Source organism: Vidua macroura, chromosome 26 (assembly GCF_024509145.1).
Source record: "Vidua macroura isolate BioBank_ID:100142 chromosome 26, ASM2450914v1, whole genome shotgun sequence".
NCBI lineage: Eukaryota > Metazoa > Chordata > Aves > Passeriformes > Viduidae > Vidua > Vidua macroura.
The window spans coordinates 1,142,905-1,162,291 of NC_071596.1; the positions used below are offsets into that span (position 1 = coordinate 1,142,905).

Below are 19,387 nucleotides of genomic sequence, written 5' to 3' on the forward strand. Positions count from 1 at the left end.
GCCAAAGGAGGGATGTGAGCACTAAAGCCATGTGGAGTGAAAGGATTTGGGAGGACAAGGTGTCAGACATGCCAAAAGAGTGCAAAAGGAACTGGTCAGTGAGCTTGGCCAAGGCAGCCCAGCTCCAGGCCGGGGTTCAGGCCAGCAGAGGGTTCAGTGGCTGTCTGCAAAGCCACTTGGCAGCAGCTGCCCTTGCATCCTGCTTTATTTGTGCTCAGCTGTGTCGTAGTGCGCTGTCGTATTGTGCTGGGCAGCGACAGATGGGGCGCGACCTTCCCCCCATGAGCTCTGCTATTCCCAGCTATTGCTTGGTCCGGCGCAGGAACAGATAACGACGACACGGGACGCAGGGTAAAACCGGATGGATCTATTAGGTCCACGACCTGGGACCCCAAGACAAAGCCCAGGGCCGTCTGCAGAGGTTTTTATAGGGGGAGTGATATAGGGCAACCAACCAATGAGGGCATGGCAGGGGAGGAATCTAGGGCAGGACTAACATTCTATAAACCTATCAGGGAGAGCAGGGGAGGGGGATAATACAAAGCAACAAATGGGGTATCAAATACTACAAGATAGACAAGGAACACTCTGGAAAAAGGGGTGGGGATAGGGAAGATTGACAACTTGGGAGGGAGGAAGTTAGGGAAGGGCTTGGGGAGATTGGTAACTTGGGAGGGGAGGAGATTAGGGAGGAGAATGGTGGGCAAACACAAATTTAAAGCAAAAACAACACCATAGCACAGCTGGTGCCTTCCAGAGTGATGTGACAAAGCAGAGTGGAATGCTTTGTGTTCCCTGTGACTGGGAATCAGGCCATCATCCCTTGACACAGGAAGAGCTGCCTGGAGAACAGAGAGGTGGGATGCAAAGCCCAGCATATGCTGTTCCCCATTTACCAGTTGAGGAATCAAAGTGGTACATGCCCTGCAAACATCTCCACCATGAATCTATGCAGCAGGACAGAACTGGGCAAACAGCCAGGGCAGGAGCCAGACCTCCCCTTTTCCCAGAATGCAGCCTGGACACCCAGAGCATGGCACTGTTCTGCTGCTGCTGTCCCCAGGTGCCATCCCAAGGGGCTGGAGGTGCCTGTGGTGCTGTGGCCCAGGAGGGCTCTGAGCATCCTGCACAGGGAGATACAGACTCCTCCAGCACTTAGGGGCTCTTATCACCCACCTGCAGCTGGGCCGAGGGAGGGGAGATGCAGCAGACCGTATGATGTAAACAGGACTGGGCACTGCAGGAACAGGAGAAATTGCCAAATTCAAGTGTTGGATGAGGTCCCACATGGGCTGGCAGCTTCAGGGCATGGGAGGTCATTGCCCAGAGGAGGGGAGGGGGAAGCTTGGTGGGGTGGTACCCAGACAGACTCCCAGGCCTGCTCTCCAGGCCATCCAGCCCCTCTGGACTGTGCCCTGCTCACTCAAACAAGCTAGAAGTGCTGGGCAAGCTCAGTCCAGCCATGAGCAGATGAGAGGATCATAGGAGTGGGAAGGAGACTAAAGACCTTCCAACCCATCTCAAACGTGCTTTCCTGGAGCCAACCTGCCGGCTGAGCAGGTAAGTACTGGCTGTCTAAAAAGTGCTGAATGCTGTGACCTTTCCTTTGCTCCTTCTCTGCATTATCATCTTCAGGCAGTCCTTGAGTCTTGTAATTCCCACTTTCAGCAGTGAATCCTGTCTCCCTTCCTGTTGATTGACTGTGTATATGCTGGCATCCAGGATGGAGACAGAAGAAAGTGAGACCCTGATTGATGAGGTGGAGGAGATGAGTGGAAGAGGTAAGTTTTCAGAGGGGAAGAGGAGGGGTAACTGTCCTCTATTGAGTACAGAATGCATCCTGCTTCTGCTGTGGGACAACTACTGAAAGTCAAAGCACTGGGGCTTGTCCCCAGACTAGGCTTTTCATGTGTTGGGACTTGGTGGCAGCAACACTTCCAGCTGAATTCTTGGTGCTCATCTGTAGACCGAGCTCCAGCACCTGAAGGCTCCTGAACTAACATCCTTGCCCCCCTCCACTGTTCACAGAAAGAGATGTGAATTTGGGGCCATGGGTTATGGGTCTTGGGGTAACCTCTACTGTGGTCGGCACTGTTTGTGCACTGACCTGCCTGTTCTCCTCTCGCAGCACCAGAGACACCCAGGCCCAGGTCCAGGTGGCTGTGCTGCAGGTGTGCACCCACCCACTCCGGTGCCTCCTCCTCCAGGAAACTGAGGTCCCCTTGTCCAGGATGTGTGCAGGCCCCTGGGGTGGAGACAGGGTTGGGGCAGCAGGGAGCCAGGGACAGTCCAGCTAGGGGGGGTTTTCCCACTGCAGGGAAAAGGAACTCACCCTGTCCCTTCTCTTGCTGGGGTGTATGCAGCCCCAGGACTGCCTGTTCTGAGCAACTTCTCCTCCTCTGTCCCCAGCTGACGTGACTCTGGACCCAGACACCGCCAACCCCTTTCTCATTCTGGCCAGTGACCAGCGAGGGGTGGGACGGGGGGACGAGTGGACCTTGCTGCCCAACAACCCTGAGCGGTTTGACACGGAGCCGTGTGTGCTGGGCAAACAGGGCTTTGCTGCGGGGAGACACTGCTGGGAGGTGGAGGTGGCCGAGGCAGGGGACTGGTGGGCAGTGGGAGTGGCCCAGGAGTCTGTCAGGAGAAAGGGGGTCCTCAACTTTACACCCCAGGAGGGGATCTGGTCTGTGGGGCAGTGGTTTGGACAGTACCATGCTTTCAGTGATCCTGACTGGACCCCACTGCACCTTACCTGCCTCCCCAGGGCCATCCAGGTCTGCCTGGACTTCACAGACAAGGAGGTGACTTTTGCTGATGCTGAGAGTGAAGCCCCAATCTTTGCTTTCTGCCTGGCCTCATGTGCTGGGGAGAGGCTGCGCCCGTGGCTCTGGGTGGGGATGGACTCGTGGCTCAAGCTGTGCCCCTGACAGGGAGGGGACATGGGGGGCAGGGGAGAGACTGGAAAGGCAAACACCATCACCTTGGGTCTTGGTGCTAGGAACTGGGAGGGTCCTGCATCCTGCTGGCTTCTCCTCATGTGGATCCTCTGGCCACCAAGGAGAGGACTGGCAGGTCATGGAGGTGGAGGCCACAACAGAGCCTCCTTCATCCCCCCCACCCCTCGGTTGGGACTGCAGGGACAACAGGGAGCACAGAGACTGGGTGCAGGGAGGAGCTTGGTGCCTGGTGGTCCCATGGCAGGGACCATCACTGAGTGTCAGGGCACTGCAGAACTGCTCTGTATGAGGCCGTGGAAAACATAGCAGGGTCCAGTTCCTCCAAGGGTGCTGGAGTAGTGCCTCTGGCTTTTTTCAATTAGGTTAAAAAACCCCAAACACAGCTGGATACTCATGATAACACTTATCTTCCCCACACATCCAGAGCCTGTCCTTGCTTGATGTGCACCAAGCACATTTCCTGCAGCAGAGCACTGGTAGCAGTGCAGGAGCAGCAGTAGGGGCAGCCCAGGAAGGAAAGCACAATGCTGAGCTGTGTCTGAAATCCACAGGAGAGGCAATTCCCACAGATCTGCCATTCTCTGATGACGCCCCATCAAGGTCCCACCTCACAGGATCCTGCTAAATCCTGTCCTTAGGAGAGGAGAAGGTGGATGTAGGTGAAGGGGGACATTGCCTGGGTCCAGCCTAGATCTCATCTCCAAACACTTTTCTGGTTGGACCTTTAGTGCCACCTCAGTTGTCATCGTTGTGGTGGCATCTGGGCACAGGCAACAGTATTGGTCTCCCTGCTCTACTCCAGAAGCTACAGAGTTGCAGCACTGGGTCAAGCCCAGGTATCTGAGCCCCCAGAGCTCTGGCCTAAGCCTCTTCCACTGTGGTACCACCAAGACTGGGGAAACTCAGGGATCTCTGCTCCCAGTGAGGCACTTCCTACTCTCCATGGGTAGGAGCCTCTGAGATTGTCCTGGTTTTGCTTGGGATAGAGTTAACTTTCCTCTCAATGGCCGGCACAGTGCTGGGTTTGGGATTTAGGGTGGGCATAATAGTGATAGCAACAACCAAACCATCAATTGTGTGGTGTTTACCCTACCTTTTCAGTGTCTCATGCTCTGCCAGTGAGGAGCTGCACAAGAAGTTGGGGGGGGAGCACAGCCAGGACAGCTGACCTGGCCGGAGGGATATTCCACACCATAAAACATCCTGCCCAGTGTGTAAACTGGGGGAACTGCTGGTGAGGGGCTGATGGCTTCTGGAAGACAGGCTGGGCACAGATCAGTGGGTGCTGAGCACCTATACTAGGCACCACTTGTTCCACTTGAGGTTTATATTTCTTTTCATTACAATTATTATTATCACTAGTATTATTACATATTACATTGTCTCAATTATTAAACTGTTTTTACCTCCCATCTCCCTTGGAGAGTGGTGTGTGACTTGAGTGCGGCGGTTAGTTGTCAGCTGGGGTTACACCATGACAGAGGTTCACAGCAGAAGGTTGATGTGTGGAGATGGCATATTGTTAGTTCTGTATTTTTGTCCTTTGTGATGCAAAACACCCCAAAAGAGTTGTGCTGTACATTTAGGGACACCTACCTTGATTCTTCTCAATCAAGAAGAAATTCCTTTCTGAAAGCCAGCTCAGTTCCTCAGACTGGAGAAAAGTTGGGTTTTTCAACAGATTGGTTGTCTGGGAATCTCTTAACTGGAATTTTGTGGTTTGGAGGGAGTAAATATTGTGCTCTGGTCTCCTTTTTGATGTGCCCCTCAAAAATTAAATTTTAAAAAATCATCTGTCTGGGAACTGAGTTGCATAATTGCAGCATTTGTGTGAGAAATACACAATTTCATGTAGAGTGGCACCACAAAGACTCAGGGGAGCTTAAATTCAGCTCTCATGTGCTAGAGGTCTCTGCATGTCAGAGCCACAACGGGTAGGAAGGCTTAAGGAACACCGGGGTCCTTGAGCAAGGCTGGACCCACATGGGCTCTGAGTGGTTTTGGGGAGACAGCCGGGGCTGGGAGGTTTGTGCCATACCCAGCGTGGGCACAGACAGCACATCACGGCAGTGACCTGCTGCCTCCTCAACTGTGCCTGGGCACGGAGGCCACAGGGCAACTCCCAGGCTCCCAAAGCCCTTGGTCCACAGCAGAGTGTGATCAGACCCCTGGGACCCTCCTGCTGCCAGGGAAAAAGGCTGCAGCAGTGGACAGTGGAAGCACCTCAACAAACATGCTCTTCTCTGCATTGCTCTGTCAGACATGCTCCAAACAAAGCCTGCCGGGATTTGGCACATCAGCCAAGCATCTGTGACTGAACGCCCTTCCCATGAAACTGTTTCCTTTTTCCCGGTGAGCCCTTTCTCTGGGACTTCTGCTCCTTTTACACTGTTCCTGCTGTTACAGATGCCACTTTTTCTTCCCCCAGCCTGTCAGATTGCTGTGTGGCATCACAGTTTTATTTTAAACGACTGGCTGAGCCAACCATGGCACTCTCTTTTTTCAAGCCTTTTTTCTTTTAATATAAACAAGCCCAGAAAACCCTTGATTTGAGAGCTTGGCCAGAAAACTCATCCAAAGTCTTGCCCAAGGCTAAAGCCTTGTCCAGGACCTCAGAAATGCATCCAACATTGGTGTTGCAGTGTTTTGAATGGCACTTTAAACAGGCAGCTTCACAATTTCCAGCCCCCTGCTGCAAGTGTGACGTGATCAGATTTGCAACACACATCCAGGGCCAGGGGCCAAGGCTGCAGGGGATGCTGGGTCTCCTCACTGCCCCACAGAACAGGGAACGATGGCTGCCCAAGTCTCTGCTCTGAGGTTTCATGCCCTGCAGCCCCTGCCATGGCTCTCAGAGCCAGCTGGTAGCAAGCACACAGAGCAAGGCTCCTGCCCTGCAGCTAGCTGCCAGCAGCTCTTGGACACTTGGGCACAGCTCAAACACAGCCTGGACACAGCACAACCACAGACACAGCTCAGACACAGCTCTGAGTGGCTTGGACACACTCAAACACAGCTCTGACAGAGTTGGGACACACCTCAGACACAGCCCACCATGACCTCACAGGTGGGGCTCGCAGATGTGTCCGGTGTCTCCCACAGCCCTGGAGCGAGGGGCTGGGCTGCAGGGCCGTGGGCAGGCCCGGGTCAGGCAACTCACAGGGGCAGCATCAGGAGCCTCTGTGGAGAGGCATCATGGCCTCTCTCATCAGGGTTGCTCCATGCAGCCCCATACACACCCCTGGCCCAACCAGGGGCCAAAGGATTCTTGACTTGGCCCAAACATCATCATCTTGCTTGGCACCCACACCAGGCAGGCTTCTGTACACTGACAGAGAAACTGCCGAGAAATGAAAAAGGCCCTGGGTTTTGTCCAACTTTGAAACCTTCTGCTCAGGTCTTGGTTGCAGGCCAGGGCAGCTGCTGCAGGCAGGGGGTACCGGGGTGCTCTCAGGGAGGCAGCCTGGGCTCTGCAGCCCTGGCCCCTCCAGTAACAACACATCAGCCCAAAGTTTATCTCACTTTTATTTACATCATTGCACAGCCCGTTTCCCCAGAACGCATTGGAACGTGGTGGGTCAGACACTGCCCACATCCACGAGCTGAACATCTCTGGGAAGGAGGACGAGACTCAAAGAGTCACTACTGGGTCTTGTGGGGGCACATGCAACAACTACAATTATTGGCAATGACAACAAAGCCAAGGATGCTGAGTGCAGCCACGGCCACACACAGACTGGGCCCCCAGTGCCCCAGCCAAGGGCTTCTGGCTTTCACAGTTGCATATTTGGATTGACGGTGGGTTTCTTAACTGGAACACTGGCTCCATGAAGTCCTTACACTGGGAACGTGCTATGGGAGACAGCATCCCTCATCACCTGCCAGAACTCGGTGCCTTGTGGGGCCAAGCTCCTGGGAGACAGCCAGGGCTGGGAAGGTTAAACCACCCCCCCATTTTTCTTCACTGGTGATGTCCTGGTGACAAGGGGTTGTTGGGAAGGGGCTGAAGGAAGGGGCACCCAGGACAAGGCACAGAGCAGTGGAGCAGAGCCTGCTGCCATGGAAGGGGTGTGCAGGGCGGGGAGCGCCTGCGTGGGAATGGGATGGGACTGGAGCAGGAACTGTGACTGGAGCTGGGCTGCAGCAGCCTCTCCACCAAGAGTACCAGAAGCAGAGTAATCCCTGCATGAGTGCATGACTGGGAAAAGGGCAGACACCCACAGGTATGGGGAAGAAGAGAAGGGACAGTCGGGGGGCTGGCTGAGAGAGGGGAGCAGAGATGTGCAGCCTGGCTGTACCAGAGGACATTCACCCCACAGTCACACCAATCCCTCATGCTTGGAGAGCAGCCCTCAGGGCAGAGAGGCTGCTGCAAGATGTGTCAGGGCATCCCCAAGCTGCACCTGGGAGAGGGGATAGAGGAGAGCAGACAGACACCAGGGCCAAGGGCTGGAGCAATCCTGCTGGGCAAGATGGCACACTGGTCCCTGCTGCTCAGGCCACCAGCAGCTTCCAGCTCAGGCTGAGGGAACACACAAGGAAACACATCCTGTTTTGCAGCAGCTAGAGAGGAGGAGGAGAATGAAGTGCACATGGTGCTCTGAATTCAGGAAATTACAGATCTCCATCTCACAGGGCACTGCACTGACCCACCTGCTTTCAGCAAAGGGGCAGAGGGACAGAGTGCATGACCACCACCACCCACTGCAAGGACACAGGTCTCTCAGAGCCTGCCTCTTGCTTGCTCTCTACCCTCACCACCATGGAGCAGAGCCCAGGCTCCAGCAAAGGAGCTGCACACACCTCTGGAGCACTTGGCAGGGCAGCATCACTCTCAGCGTTCTCACAGCCTGTGCCACTCGGGAGACTCAGGAAAGCTCAGCACCAGGCACTGTCTGGCAGGGTGAGGAGGTGGCAGAGGCAAGGACCAAAGCCAAACCAGGAGAACTCTGGGCAGAGGGAGCATTCTGAGACAGAGGTCTTTGAGAGCTGCATGTGCTGGAAACAGGTGAAAGGAGGAGGAGAAGGAGGAACACTGGCCCCATAGGACAAGGGACCCAGAGCCTGTTCTCTGGGACCAGCAAACTGGGGGGGTTTCACTAGAGGACACAACAGGCAGGCAGTGCTATCAGGGATGAACCCAATCCCAGCAGCTCCTCTGGAATGTGCAAATAAAGTGCAGAGACAGCCAAGAGCACCTGCGTCCTGCCAGCGCCGCAGGGCATGGCCTGTCCCCTAAGGTACGTGTGAAATTGATGCTACAGGAGGTCCAGCCTCAAGCTGGTGAAAGGACATCAGCAAACAGAGACTCCAACTCCCACCTTCTGGGGTCAGGAAAGCTCCTTTCTCAATCTTTTCAAAGCAAAGGCAATGGTGGGTTTAGCTAGTACGGAGCCATCTCTTCCTACCCTCGGATCCTCCATTTACCTTTGCCAGACAGACCAAGGGCTGAGTGCATCTGAGTCCTGGGGATAAGCCAGGATCTCAAGGAAAGCATTTTGTGAGATCATGTCTGCACCAGAAAAGATTCTCTCATTCTGAAACTGATTTTGAAATTCTCAAAATTACAGTACAATACAAAATGTCTCCATTCAGTATTACGACATTTTACTCCTTCTGGGATTATAATAATTATTAAAAACACTCAACTTTCTAGAAAGGACAGAACACCACAAAACAGACCAAAGAGTAATGGGAAGGCTGCTGCAGTATATCAAAACCAATTTAGTGCAAAGGAGAAGGGGACTTTCAAGAATGGTTGATGAAAAGTGTTCCTCATATGCTCATTTGGAGAAAAGGCATTGATTTAACCTCTGAATGAGATCAGGTTGCCAGCTTCTATCCTGAAGCTTAGAACATCAACACAAAAGGATTAAAACACAATATGCATAGCCATTAAAAAATAATATTATATATAGATATATATATATAGAGAGAGAGAGGGAGATGTTTTCCACGTGTGGTGTTTCTTTATAGGAAAATGTCCCTGCAGACAGGCATTTTCTGCCATCAGGCTCTTCTGGGCCATTTCACCCACAGATGTTGATTATGTGTCTCTTTGCCAAGGTCTAAAGCACGTGCTGAGTGCAGAGTCCCTTTGGATGGGATGATTGTTTTCCAATGCCCCCACAGCTGCCACGGTCCCTGGGCCTGTGGGGATGCTCGACCCTCCACTCTGGCCGGCCGCAGGACGGCTCAGACCGTGGTCTCATCCGCGGCCTTCTTCATGAGCTTGGTGGAGAGGAGGGAGTGGGGCACGGGGTGAGGGCTCCGCGAGGCTGGGATCATCAGGCGGACTTTCTGGTTGGTCCTTCGCCACTCCGAGTACAGCTGGCAGTGGTAGCGGAATGAGACCTGGCGGGCGAGAACGCAGCGCTGTCACCAACCCCGCCGCTCGCTCCGCAGCACACGCAGGGACAGCCTGATGTGCCCATGCCCCTCTGCCTCTGGGGATGCCTTATCCTGAGGCAAGGGACACAGCACCAACCCCGGCACGGTTTGGGGCACTCCCTGTCCCCAGACTCTGACAAGCAATCAATCCCTTCCCGGTGACACCTGGCTGAGTGGGGCACAGCCAAAGGGGGCATCACCAGCAGAGTGGGAGGGAGTTTGCTCAGCTGGGTTTGGGTCTGGGCTGGTGAAATGTGGTGGGGATGAGCTGCAACTCGCCCCTTCATCCAGCCCCAGGCTGCAGCCAGCACCTTCGGTGAGCAAAACAAGGGTCTGAACCCAACCAGCCTCCTCCCATCTCACAGATCCCAGGGGACCTTCTTCATCCTGCACAAAAACCTTCCCTCCTTTGTCTGCAGCAACAGGACAGCAGCTGGACTCGTTTTTTCCTGACAACACCGTGACCTGGGAGACTTGTCCACCCGGAGAGAGACAGGAGAGGATGCAAAGGCTGGAGGGACCCAGAGCAGCCCAGCAGAGGCAGGAGCAGGCCCTGCAGTTTCAGAGCAGCCCTGCGAGGGGAGCTTTAGCCCAGCTCAAATACCGAATCCAGTCAGCCACTGACCTAAACCAGGCTTTCTTACAGGAAGCATTTAGCTGGCAACATAGGACGTACCAGGAAGTGCATCTGACACAGAAAAGTCAGTAAAACTATTACTTCTGGATGGGTCTACGAGACATCTTAGGAGAAATGAAGCTGTGCCACTGTGGCACTGAGGTAATTGAGCTTATTGATCTGTGCACACCCCTCCTTCCTGTTGCAGAAGGATTGTGGCAATAAGACTGTTTGTTGACAAATCCATCTCCCAGTTTTCAGAGAATGGGGAGCTAATGGTGGGAACCTCAAGGAAGGGTCCTGCTCCCCATGAAGGAGCTGCAGCCTTGGCTACAGCCTCTCTCACAACCTCACTGGTTACAGCCTTGAACCCTCTCCTACATAGCGGCCCCTTGTACTGCACAGCCCAGGGTTGAATGAAGGGAATATGAATAAAGGTGCTTCACCTAATGTCCTCCTCTGCTCAAGGAAAAGTGAAGCACAGTAGAATTAAAGCCATTTTAGTCAGGACTTGTTACTGCACAAACATTTTTCTATTTCCTCCAGGTTTCCAGCTCCTCCCCACCAGTCCTGAGATAGAGAAGACAGAAGCACTTCCTCTTAAGGTTTCCAATTTTAGCTTGGCTTCCTACGGAAACAAGCTTCATGCAAGAACCTGCATGGAAACTTTCCTCCATGCCTCCCATGCAAGGAGTACCTCCAGCTTTGCACCCTGGCACTCTCGTCCCCAGAGCAGGGGCTGCTGCAGCACCAGCTCATCCTGCCCTGGCTCCCAGGTCTGTGGGAGAAGAGTTGTAAGGAGTGTCCAGCCCCAGGGGAAGGGGTTACTCTGAGAAATTGGAAAATGAGATGACAAGGAAATGGACTGGGGAATTTCTATTTCCCATAGGACTCCCAGCTTTTTGAGGTCCCACTGTTTCTCCTGCATCAAGTGCACTTCTTCCCTTCCCAAAATGATGATTCCCTGCAAGCAGCTGGAAAAGGGCACTGACAGGGCATGAGCACACAAAGGGCTTGCTTGGAGTAGGAGAGCCAAAATCAAGATCCAAACCCAGAAGTCCACCCAGCAACACAAGACAAAAGAAGTGAATCGGAAACAGAGGGAAGTCCCTGGCAGAGCAGCCCCTGAAGAGAACAGCCCTGGGGCCCTGGGGAGGGGCCAGGCAGCCCCACTGAGCCTCCACTTGTGCCACACCCAAACCCGCAGTCCTTGTCCTGCTCTTCTCAACTCCCTGCAAGATACAAGCTCCTCGCCCCCTAATTCAGCAGGTCCAGAAATGCCAAACAAGGCATCTGCAGGAAACTCTCTCCCAGCAGGAATCAATTCAGCACCCAATCTGGTTCAAGTGCAGGTTGAACCTTTTTTTGCACTTTTCTCCAGTGCCTCCCATGCAGCAGTGGGCCAGGGCACGCTGACTACCAAGCCTTGACTTGGGGCCCACCACACAACCCAGCATCAGAGAAGTCACAGGTTTCCCCAGGGCCAGAGAGTTCCTTCCACACACCTTAAAAATACTGTGTAGGAGTTTTAGTTGTGGCCAGAGACCCCCAAGGCCAGTCTGTGCTGTGCAGCAAAAGCACAGAGGGACACGGTCGTAAATTATTTAGGTGTCAAATGTCTTCCGTATTTTACTTTTCCCCTGCACTGCCCAGGTACCAAGTTTGTGTTTCTTCCTGAACAACAGATGGGCCATTGCCTGACCCGGCCCCAAGCCCTTCCCACCCAGCCTCAGCCCCAGTCCCATCCCAGCTCCCACATCTGTGGCTGGTTGGGTTCTGACACTTGGGGAACACTGACAGTCTGGGAAGCAGATGACCAGGAGGTGATTTTCCATTCTCAGCAACAACTTTAGCAGCTTGCACATGAAGATAATTAAATGGACATTCAAGTGGAAGAGCCCAAGGTGTTCTCACACGGGGAGGCAGAAATAGCAGGTGGCACTGATGAGGTGTGAAGCAGTGCTCCCAGCTCCTGTTGGGGCAGGAGCAGGACCCTGGCAGCTGGCACTTACCAGTGTCCAGAGGACGTAGATGGTGAAAAGTGCTATAGTGAGAGCTATGAGTCCGATGGCCTCCAGCCGGCTGTTGAACTGCAAGTGGTCCTGGGCCCCGCGCAGACACAGCCAGCCCGAGATGGCCGCCAGCGGAGTGATGAACAGGAAACACACCATGTCACAGAACAGCGTTCTCTTCTCATTGCGGGGCCCGGGGTCCTTCAGCCACTGCGGGGAGGACGGAGAAGGGGATCAGCCTGTGACAGGCAGCAAGCACAGCGGGCAGGCAGAGCTGGGAGCTCTCGCCAGCGCTGTGCAGTCTGATTCACATCAGCCTGCTCCTAAATGGAACCAGAGTGTCAGTCTAGGTTTAACAACCAACAAGGGAAATGGAAGAAAGTTAATGAAAGTGTACAAGGGAAGGCAGTCATGAACACAGAAGCTCCTGGGCTCTCCTCCGGAGTAGTGAGGGGCAGGCACTGCAGGACATCAGTTCAGTAAAGCCTGGCTTAATATGGATCTGACAGGTCTTGGACAAAACTTCAACAGAAAGAGACCCACGACTCTAAATGGTGAAGGGGCTGTGGGAAACAGGGGCCCTGGGGTCTGCAGCAAGGCCAAGCTATAAGAGAATCTGTCCCAAATCTAGCCCTTGGGTTCTGGTGGGAGAATCACAGCATTTTACAGTTTCACAGGCAATCTCCACATGTTTCTTTCTTTTGGGAGTCCTGACTTGCTTCCAAGTGTGGGTTCATTTTAGATACTTAACTTCAGCAAAAGCAATTGTTCTATTTTCCTATGATTATGCTATTTTTAGCCTTTCCTTTCCTTTTCTAGAATAGCAAGAAGCTGTGGTTCCTACAGATACCAAGTTGTTACAGCACATCTTTACTGGGATCTATGTGTGCTGGCCTGCAGATTCTTCTTTCTTCTACTCACAGAGATGACTGCCCCATTCAGGATTTTTAAAATAAAATTTGGAGAATATTATTGAAAAGGCACAGGCAGAGCAGGGAAGAGACTATCAGGGTGTGAGCTGCCAGGCCAATCCTACAGTACGGTACCTGCTTTGGAACAGACAGCTTGGGAAGGGACTCATCTGGGAACTCCACACACAAAGCTCCTTTCCTACTCAGAAACCACCCTTTAAGGAGCAATACAGAAGTGGTTGGTGACAGGTATGCAAGAAATTATGAGACCTCAGCAGAGGTAACCTGAGGACATGGCTGGCCAGAGGCATGCAGAGAGCACAGGCCCAGAGGGGCATGCAGGGGGCACAGAGGTGAGTGCAGTTTTAACTGCAGCAGGGATGTTCAGTGAGACAGAGCAAAAGAGCAAGAATGGGACTGGAAGCACAGACAACTTTTGTGGAAATGGGAAAGATAAGGGGAAGCTGGCAAACCTGGGCACAGAATAGGGGAGTAGCTGGGCTGGTTAGAGCCACAGGAACAGCAGGTTCTGCAGCACCTGGGACAGGACACTGAGATGGCCACGAGCAGAGGAGAAGCTGCAGTGACAGGAATGAGCCTGGCCCAGAATTCCAGCTGGGAGGACTCATAACCATGGTATTTTATGGATGTGACCTGAATTATCTGAACACTTCAGTGATTAAGAGTCAAGGAACTTTCATTGATTCCAAAGCCATTTGGAGCATGACTTGATGAGCAGACAGACAAAAGAAAACCTCAAAGAATCACAGAATCACTAAGGCTGGAAAAGACCTCCAAGATCATCAAGTCCAACCATCAACCCAGAGCCACCTCCAAACCATGTCCTCAAGTCATCCACATATTTTTTGAACACTTCAAGGGATGGTGGCTCCACCATTGTCCTGGCAGCCAGTTCCAATGCCTGACAACCCTTTCCAAGAAGAAATTTTCCCAATATCCAACCTAAACCTCTACTGGCACACCTTGAGGCTGTTTACTCTCATCCTGTCCCTTCTTCCCTGGGAGCAGAGCTCAACCCCCACCTGGCTGCATCTTCCTGTCAGGGAGAGATAACAGAAGGTCTCCCCTGAGCCACCTTTTCTCCAGGCTGAGCCCCCCCAGATGCTCCTGCTGCTCCAGACCCTTCCCGAACTCTGTCGCCCTTCTCTGGACACACTCCAGTGCCTCAGTGTCTTTCCTGGACTAGGTGGCCACCCCAATATTTTGAGGTGGGGCCTCACCAGTACCCAGCACAGGAAGATGGTCACAGCCCTGGTCCTGCTGGCCACACTGTGGCTGGTACAGGCCAGGTGCCATTGGCCTTCTTGGCCATCTGGCTCACATTCAGCCACTGCTGACCAGCGCCACCAGGTCCTTCTCCACTGGGCACCTTTCAGAGCAGGCAGAACTGTCACTTGGACAGGAGCTGGGAGAAGGGAGGCAGACCTGCAGGTCCCTCCTTGTATGGCTCTGCAGAAGAATCAGTGTGATGAACTGTGTGGGAACAATAAACACCACACATGCAGTCTGAGCAGTCCTGGGAGTAAGTGAGGGTGGACAGCAATTCATTGGCACAGGAAAGCTGCTCCCAGACACAGTGCTCAAACCCAGCCTTGTGCCAGGCTCTCCCCAGTCCAACCAGGACAGGGCTGCCTGGTGACACAGCACTCAGGTGAGAGCCAAATCACCCTGTCTGGACCAAGTTCCCTCTAGCAGCAAGCCCAGAGCACCCCATTCTCTGCAACAGGACATGGTGGAGCACTTCTGACCCTTGTACAATACGAAGCTCAGGCAGATACGTATTTTACTACATCTTAATTCTATTTATATTCCTGTGACTTTTGGAACTCCTTCCTCCTCCCCAAGATGGGAGAGAAACATATAAAGGCAGGAAGCAAATTAATTTCCTTTTGAAGTGGTTGATTTACTTTGCCAATATGCACTGACACAGTAACAAAATGGAAAACAATAAGCCACTCTAAGGATGCAGCATTTTGGGCACAGCAACACATTGGTGCATACAGGACTTTTAAATAAACTTTATGAACAATCCATAAAGTGGTCAGGCAGATTAAACAATTTTTGTAGGAAAACTATCAAGTAAGCATAGGCAAGCAACAAAAGCACAACTTGGTCTTCTAGCAGCTTCCACACTGCAATCGTGTCTCAGACTTAAAGAGGCAGAGGTGGCTACTTGCTGCCAGCTGAGTCCTAGATCCTGCCTGAAACAACTTCTCTCTGCTTGTGTGACAGAATTCTGGGTACAACCAATTTCTTCATCCTCCAGCATGATCCTTTTCTGATCATGCTTTTCCAGATACTGGGATAAGCAGGGTTGTGGAAGGGAGCTCATTTTTCAGAGCCACAGCAGGGCTGTGGGATGATGAGAAGCTGACTCAGTTGGGTGCTGCAGTGCCCATGAAGCTCGGGTGAGTCTAGGTGATGGGAGGCAGGAGGGGAGCAGGCAGTAAAAGGCACCAGGACATCATCAGCTCCTCTAGAAGCCAAGAGCAAAACTCAAAGCATATATCAGAGCAGTCTCTCAGTGTGTCCATCCCAGCACCTGCTGCTTCATGTAGCTCAAGGCTGAGCTGCATTCTGCCCCTTGGGACCAAGGGGAGTGGACAGAAGAGGGACTCTCCCAGCAGCACTCATCACCTTGCAGTGTGTCTGGGGTCTTAAAAATGGGTGTTTTAAAAATTAGCTTTCTTTGATTCTTACTGACTTACCTCGTGTGGCTGAATGTCCCTGGCTGTGAGCTGTCAGCCTATTTCATGAACACATCCCATGCAGCACTCAGTGCTGCATGCCACTGGAGGGATCAGCACGAGCTCATGTCTCTCCCTGCCTTGCACCTGGACCCCTCACTCCAGTGGGCATGAGTCAGGACCAGTGTGACCTGCCAGCCTCACCACCTGACCCTGCCAGAGTTCCCCACAGCTTCACAGCTACAGCATGATGGCAAGCCACAGCACCACACAAGCATTTGGCTGCATTACAAAACATCCCACATGCTTTCTGCCCACCAAACAGTTACCCTCTGGCTTCTCAGGTGCCTGCTGATTTTCCTTCCACTGCTGACCTGGTTCCTGGCTATAAAAGCCAGAAAAAAAAGTCACATGAACTTGATCACAGCAGCACTATTAGCTCTGTCCCTGTACTGAGAAACATGTTGAATCAAAAAGTACAGCTTCAGATGTGGGACTCTCACATCCCTTCTCTGGGCCTCTCACATCCCTTCTCTGGGCCTGCACCAAAACCTTTCTGCAGGCCATCGAGCTCCATGGACAGCCCCAGCAGAATAGTCCTGTTCCTTCCCCAAGGTGGGAAGGGATGTTTTCTGACAGAGTACCAAGAATTCAGGAAGCCAAGACGCAGAAATGCCCCTAGCCCTGCAAGCAGAGCAGTTAAATGCTGCAGCACAAAGCTGCCCCTCCTCATCCTCCTTCCCCCAACAATGCTCCACAGACCAAATCTCTCCTTGTACGGGCATGAAAGCCTTCCCTACACCCTCAGCTATTGGGAAGCACAGGGCTCTGGGCTGACCCAAGAGATTCAGGAGCACTAGAAATGGTGGACAGGAGAGGAAGAGACCCAAGCAGTGCTGCAGGTCACTGGGACACTTTCCTCCAGGACACGAGCTTCTATGGTTGGTGGCACCATGGCAAATGCCACACCACGACATGCGCCAGTACAGATCACAGCACTGCCAGCACTGTGCCTCACAAAATGCCCACTGCTCTTCTGGATCAGCACAGCATAGCCAGGGCTGGGCAAAGTGGTGAAGATGGACGGGTAAAGTGGAAGACTAGTGCTGGTGAGTATCAAGAGTGCAAGGGTATTTCCTGTTTTGGCCCCAGACAGGCCATTGCTTTATGCAGAGCAGTGCCCAGGACTGCACAGAGAAGTGCCAAGAGGATCTCTCATGTTGGACCTGTGACCAGCATCTCCAGACAGCAAACTCAAGTAAAGAGAGAAAGGAAAAGATTAGAGGGGTGGAACTCAGCTAGAACCAAGAAGGATTTATTTTTCACTAGGTCCAGGAGTGTAAAAGAGGTGTGCATTGAGCAAGGAGAGAGGTGGGCTGGGGAAGGGTAGAGGAACACAGGTCAGACAACAGTGCAAGTGAGTTCAGCAGAAGAGTTTGAGGAAAGCAAATGGAAAAAAGTCTGTCTGCAAGGAAGATAAGGCTGGAGGAAGGGTGGGGGAGAGCTTATATCACAGCTCAGTTCTCTGAACTGGAGGGGGCACAGTGAGTGCTGCACCAGGCACTGCAGCCAGAGGCAAAACTTCTTTCCCTAATAACGTAAGCAGAAGTAACATCACAATTCCTGCCTGCCAACCTCCCTTTTTGTGTTCCAGGGACATCTCTGCAGCACCTCCCACAGCCACAGAAGTGCAGGAGATGCAGGAGATGAAGCAGAAGGACTGCACATGACAGACCCATGGGAGGTGTCCCCTACTCTGGCGTAACCCGCAGTCGAGCAACTCCTCAGAGAATTTCAAACATATTTTGTTGCGTGTGACATTGTGTTTGAAAACTGTACTTTTAAAAGACAAAAAAATAATCCACTGACCTACATAAAATATGCAGTTTAAATGAACCAAAAGTGTTAGCAGTCATTGAAAAGTAATAATTAATCAAAATTGCACCATAAACTCCAAGAAAAACAGCAGGAGCAAAAATGGTCAGGCTCCTGTACAGCACAGCACTCTTGGAAGGAGGAGCTGTTTTGAGGAGGCAAAGGAACACACCAGAATCACTAAAGCAGCCCGTTTATAAATAAAGCTGTAAAACACACATTGCTGGAAAACACCAGCTCTGAAGACATGGAAGCAGAATTTTCTTGGGACTCCTTGATGAGATTTGCTTGCAAGGACAGAAATAGGGATACAAAAAGTATAGCTGGACTGCTCCAACAGTAACTGGTTCACCAGAGAAATCTTTTTTGGAATTAGTGAGACGTCTTAAATGAGTTTTGCCTTAGCAAGGGAATTAAATGCTTGCAGAAGCATTATGATCAAGTCTTGCAGTATACTTGTTAGCTTTCACCATGAGGGTATGTTGACTTTCAACCTCCCAGTAATTTTAGCAAAGCCAGAGTCTTTGCTAAATCTGCACCAGCAGTTTGTGTCCTCTCTCAGAGCACAGCCTGAAACCTCCTGGCTCCTCTCCCTGATATTTACATGAACAAAACCACACCCTTCCCGTGGAGTACGGAGTGATCTTTGCTGGGACTGGACAGCTGCTGCTCTGACACCTGCCTGACCTGCAAGCCCGGGACATTTCCTGAGCTGATCCCTCCACATGCCAGCACTGCAAACCAAAGCTGGCTCACAGCAGGGGCAGATGGCCCCGAACAGGAGTCTTTGGGCTGCCAAGGTGGTGCTTCTCTTCAACACATTGAGAAACACTCAGAGGGGACAAAATTAACAACAGCTTGAAACTTTAACTTTACAAGTGGTTAATGAATGAAGAGAGAAATGAGAAGGTGGGTGCCACAGCAAAACACACAAAATAAGGCTGCCATGGAAAGGAAATACTTTTGCTGGTAACCTAGGAAAGTAAAAATGGGCTGGAGTGGGCTCAGGTACACCAATACAGACCAACCCACTCAGCCAGGTCCCTCTGTGAGCAGTGGGCTGCAGCCAGGGAGAAGGCCATGAGCTGGCAGAAGGGCTTGTGGCAATAGAAACACAGCCACACTGTCACCCTTGGTAATGCTTTCTGGAAATACACAATGCATCCCACACAGTCCCAAATGCCTCCATCCACACAGCTCTGCCTGAAATCCCAGAGGACAAAGTATCTCCAGTGGGAAGACCACTTTGTAAGAAAAAATAAGTTAGTTATGGATTTTGCCCCAGACCAAAGAGAAGAGTTTATGTGGAAGGGAGAACATTAAGGACAGGGGCAGGGGAGGCAATATTTTGACTCGTACACAAGTTGCCTGATTCTCCTATAGCCAGGAAGAGGCAGGCTCCTCCAGCCAAGTTGACACATCCTAACTTAGCCTTCTAAGGAGGCAGGAATTAATTGATCACAAGAGGTATTCCCTTCTCTCCATACACTATATAGGACTTTAAAGAACAAGGTCTGGCTGAGGCACATTTAAGTCAAGAAAGGTTAGGACAAATAAACTCAGTCATACCTGGAGAATTGTATGACCATCCATGGCCTGGGAGAAAGAGCTGTCTAGGCTACAGCAATCCTTCAGGTCCAAAGGCCTGTGCTCCTCCTTCTACCATGCTCTGTACAGGAAAGGTACAGATACTCCCTGAAGAAGAATCCTGGGCAGTAACTGCACATTTCCTGTGCATGATATTATTAGAACAAAGAGGAAAGTACTTCCTCCAGGAAAACTGTGTCTGCTGCAACTTACACTTCAAACACTTCATCTAAATATCAAATGACAAAATCTTCCAGGGAACACAAAAAGTATTTTGCCTTTTTTGACTATGCCAGCCATGCTGGCTAGAGTGTCCTGGAGTCAGATC

The 19,387-nt window shown here is 52.0% G+C and overlaps 2 protein-coding genes across 12 annotated transcripts in view; one reads left to right on the top strand and one right to left on the bottom strand.

Moving 5' to 3' along the window:
- Positions 1-1,243: 1,243 nt before the first annotated feature.
- Positions 1,244-18,132, top strand: LOC128819475 (thaicobrin-like). Of its 7 annotated transcripts, XR_008440710.1 has the most exons (5): positions 1,244-1,560; positions 1,669-1,781; positions 9,770-10,128; positions 10,513-10,742; positions 12,798-15,134. XR_008440710.1 is itself a non-coding variant. In XM_053999666.1 (3 exons), exons 2-3 carry the CDS (start codon positions 1,709-1,711, stop codon positions 2,928-2,930), a joined length of 594 nt encoding a protein of 197 aa, XP_053855641.1. In that variant the 5' UTR covers positions 1,244-1,560; positions 1,669-1,708; the 3' UTR covers positions 2,931-3,097. The 7 variants fall into 7 exon arrangements, 2 of the variants coding, with proteins under 2 accessions (XP_053855641.1, XP_053855642.1); XR_008440709.1 differs by lacking the exon at positions 12,798-15,134 and having other exon boundaries at positions 10,513-10,869; XR_008440711.1 differs by lacking the exon at positions 12,798-15,134 and having other exon boundaries at positions 9,997-10,128; positions 10,513-10,869.
- The window catches only part of MARCHF2 (membrane associated ring-CH-type finger 2), a 31,405-nt gene continuing 20,863 nt past the window's right edge, over positions 8,846-19,387 (bottom strand). For 3 of the 5 annotated variants that reach the window (XM_053999663.1, XM_053999665.1, XM_053999661.1), the window contains exons 4-5: positions 11,979-12,188; positions 8,846-9,314 (exon numbers count right to left, since the gene is read on the bottom strand). In XM_053999663.1, coding sequence (XP_053855638.1) covers positions 9,156-9,314; positions 11,979-12,188 — 369 coding nt within the window. In that variant the 3' untranslated portion in view covers positions 8,846-9,155. Of the gene's footprint in view, positions 9,315-11,978; positions 12,189-19,387 lie in introns of those variants that run through there. The other 2 variants (XM_053999664.1, XR_008440707.1) reach the window with 2 other exon arrangements.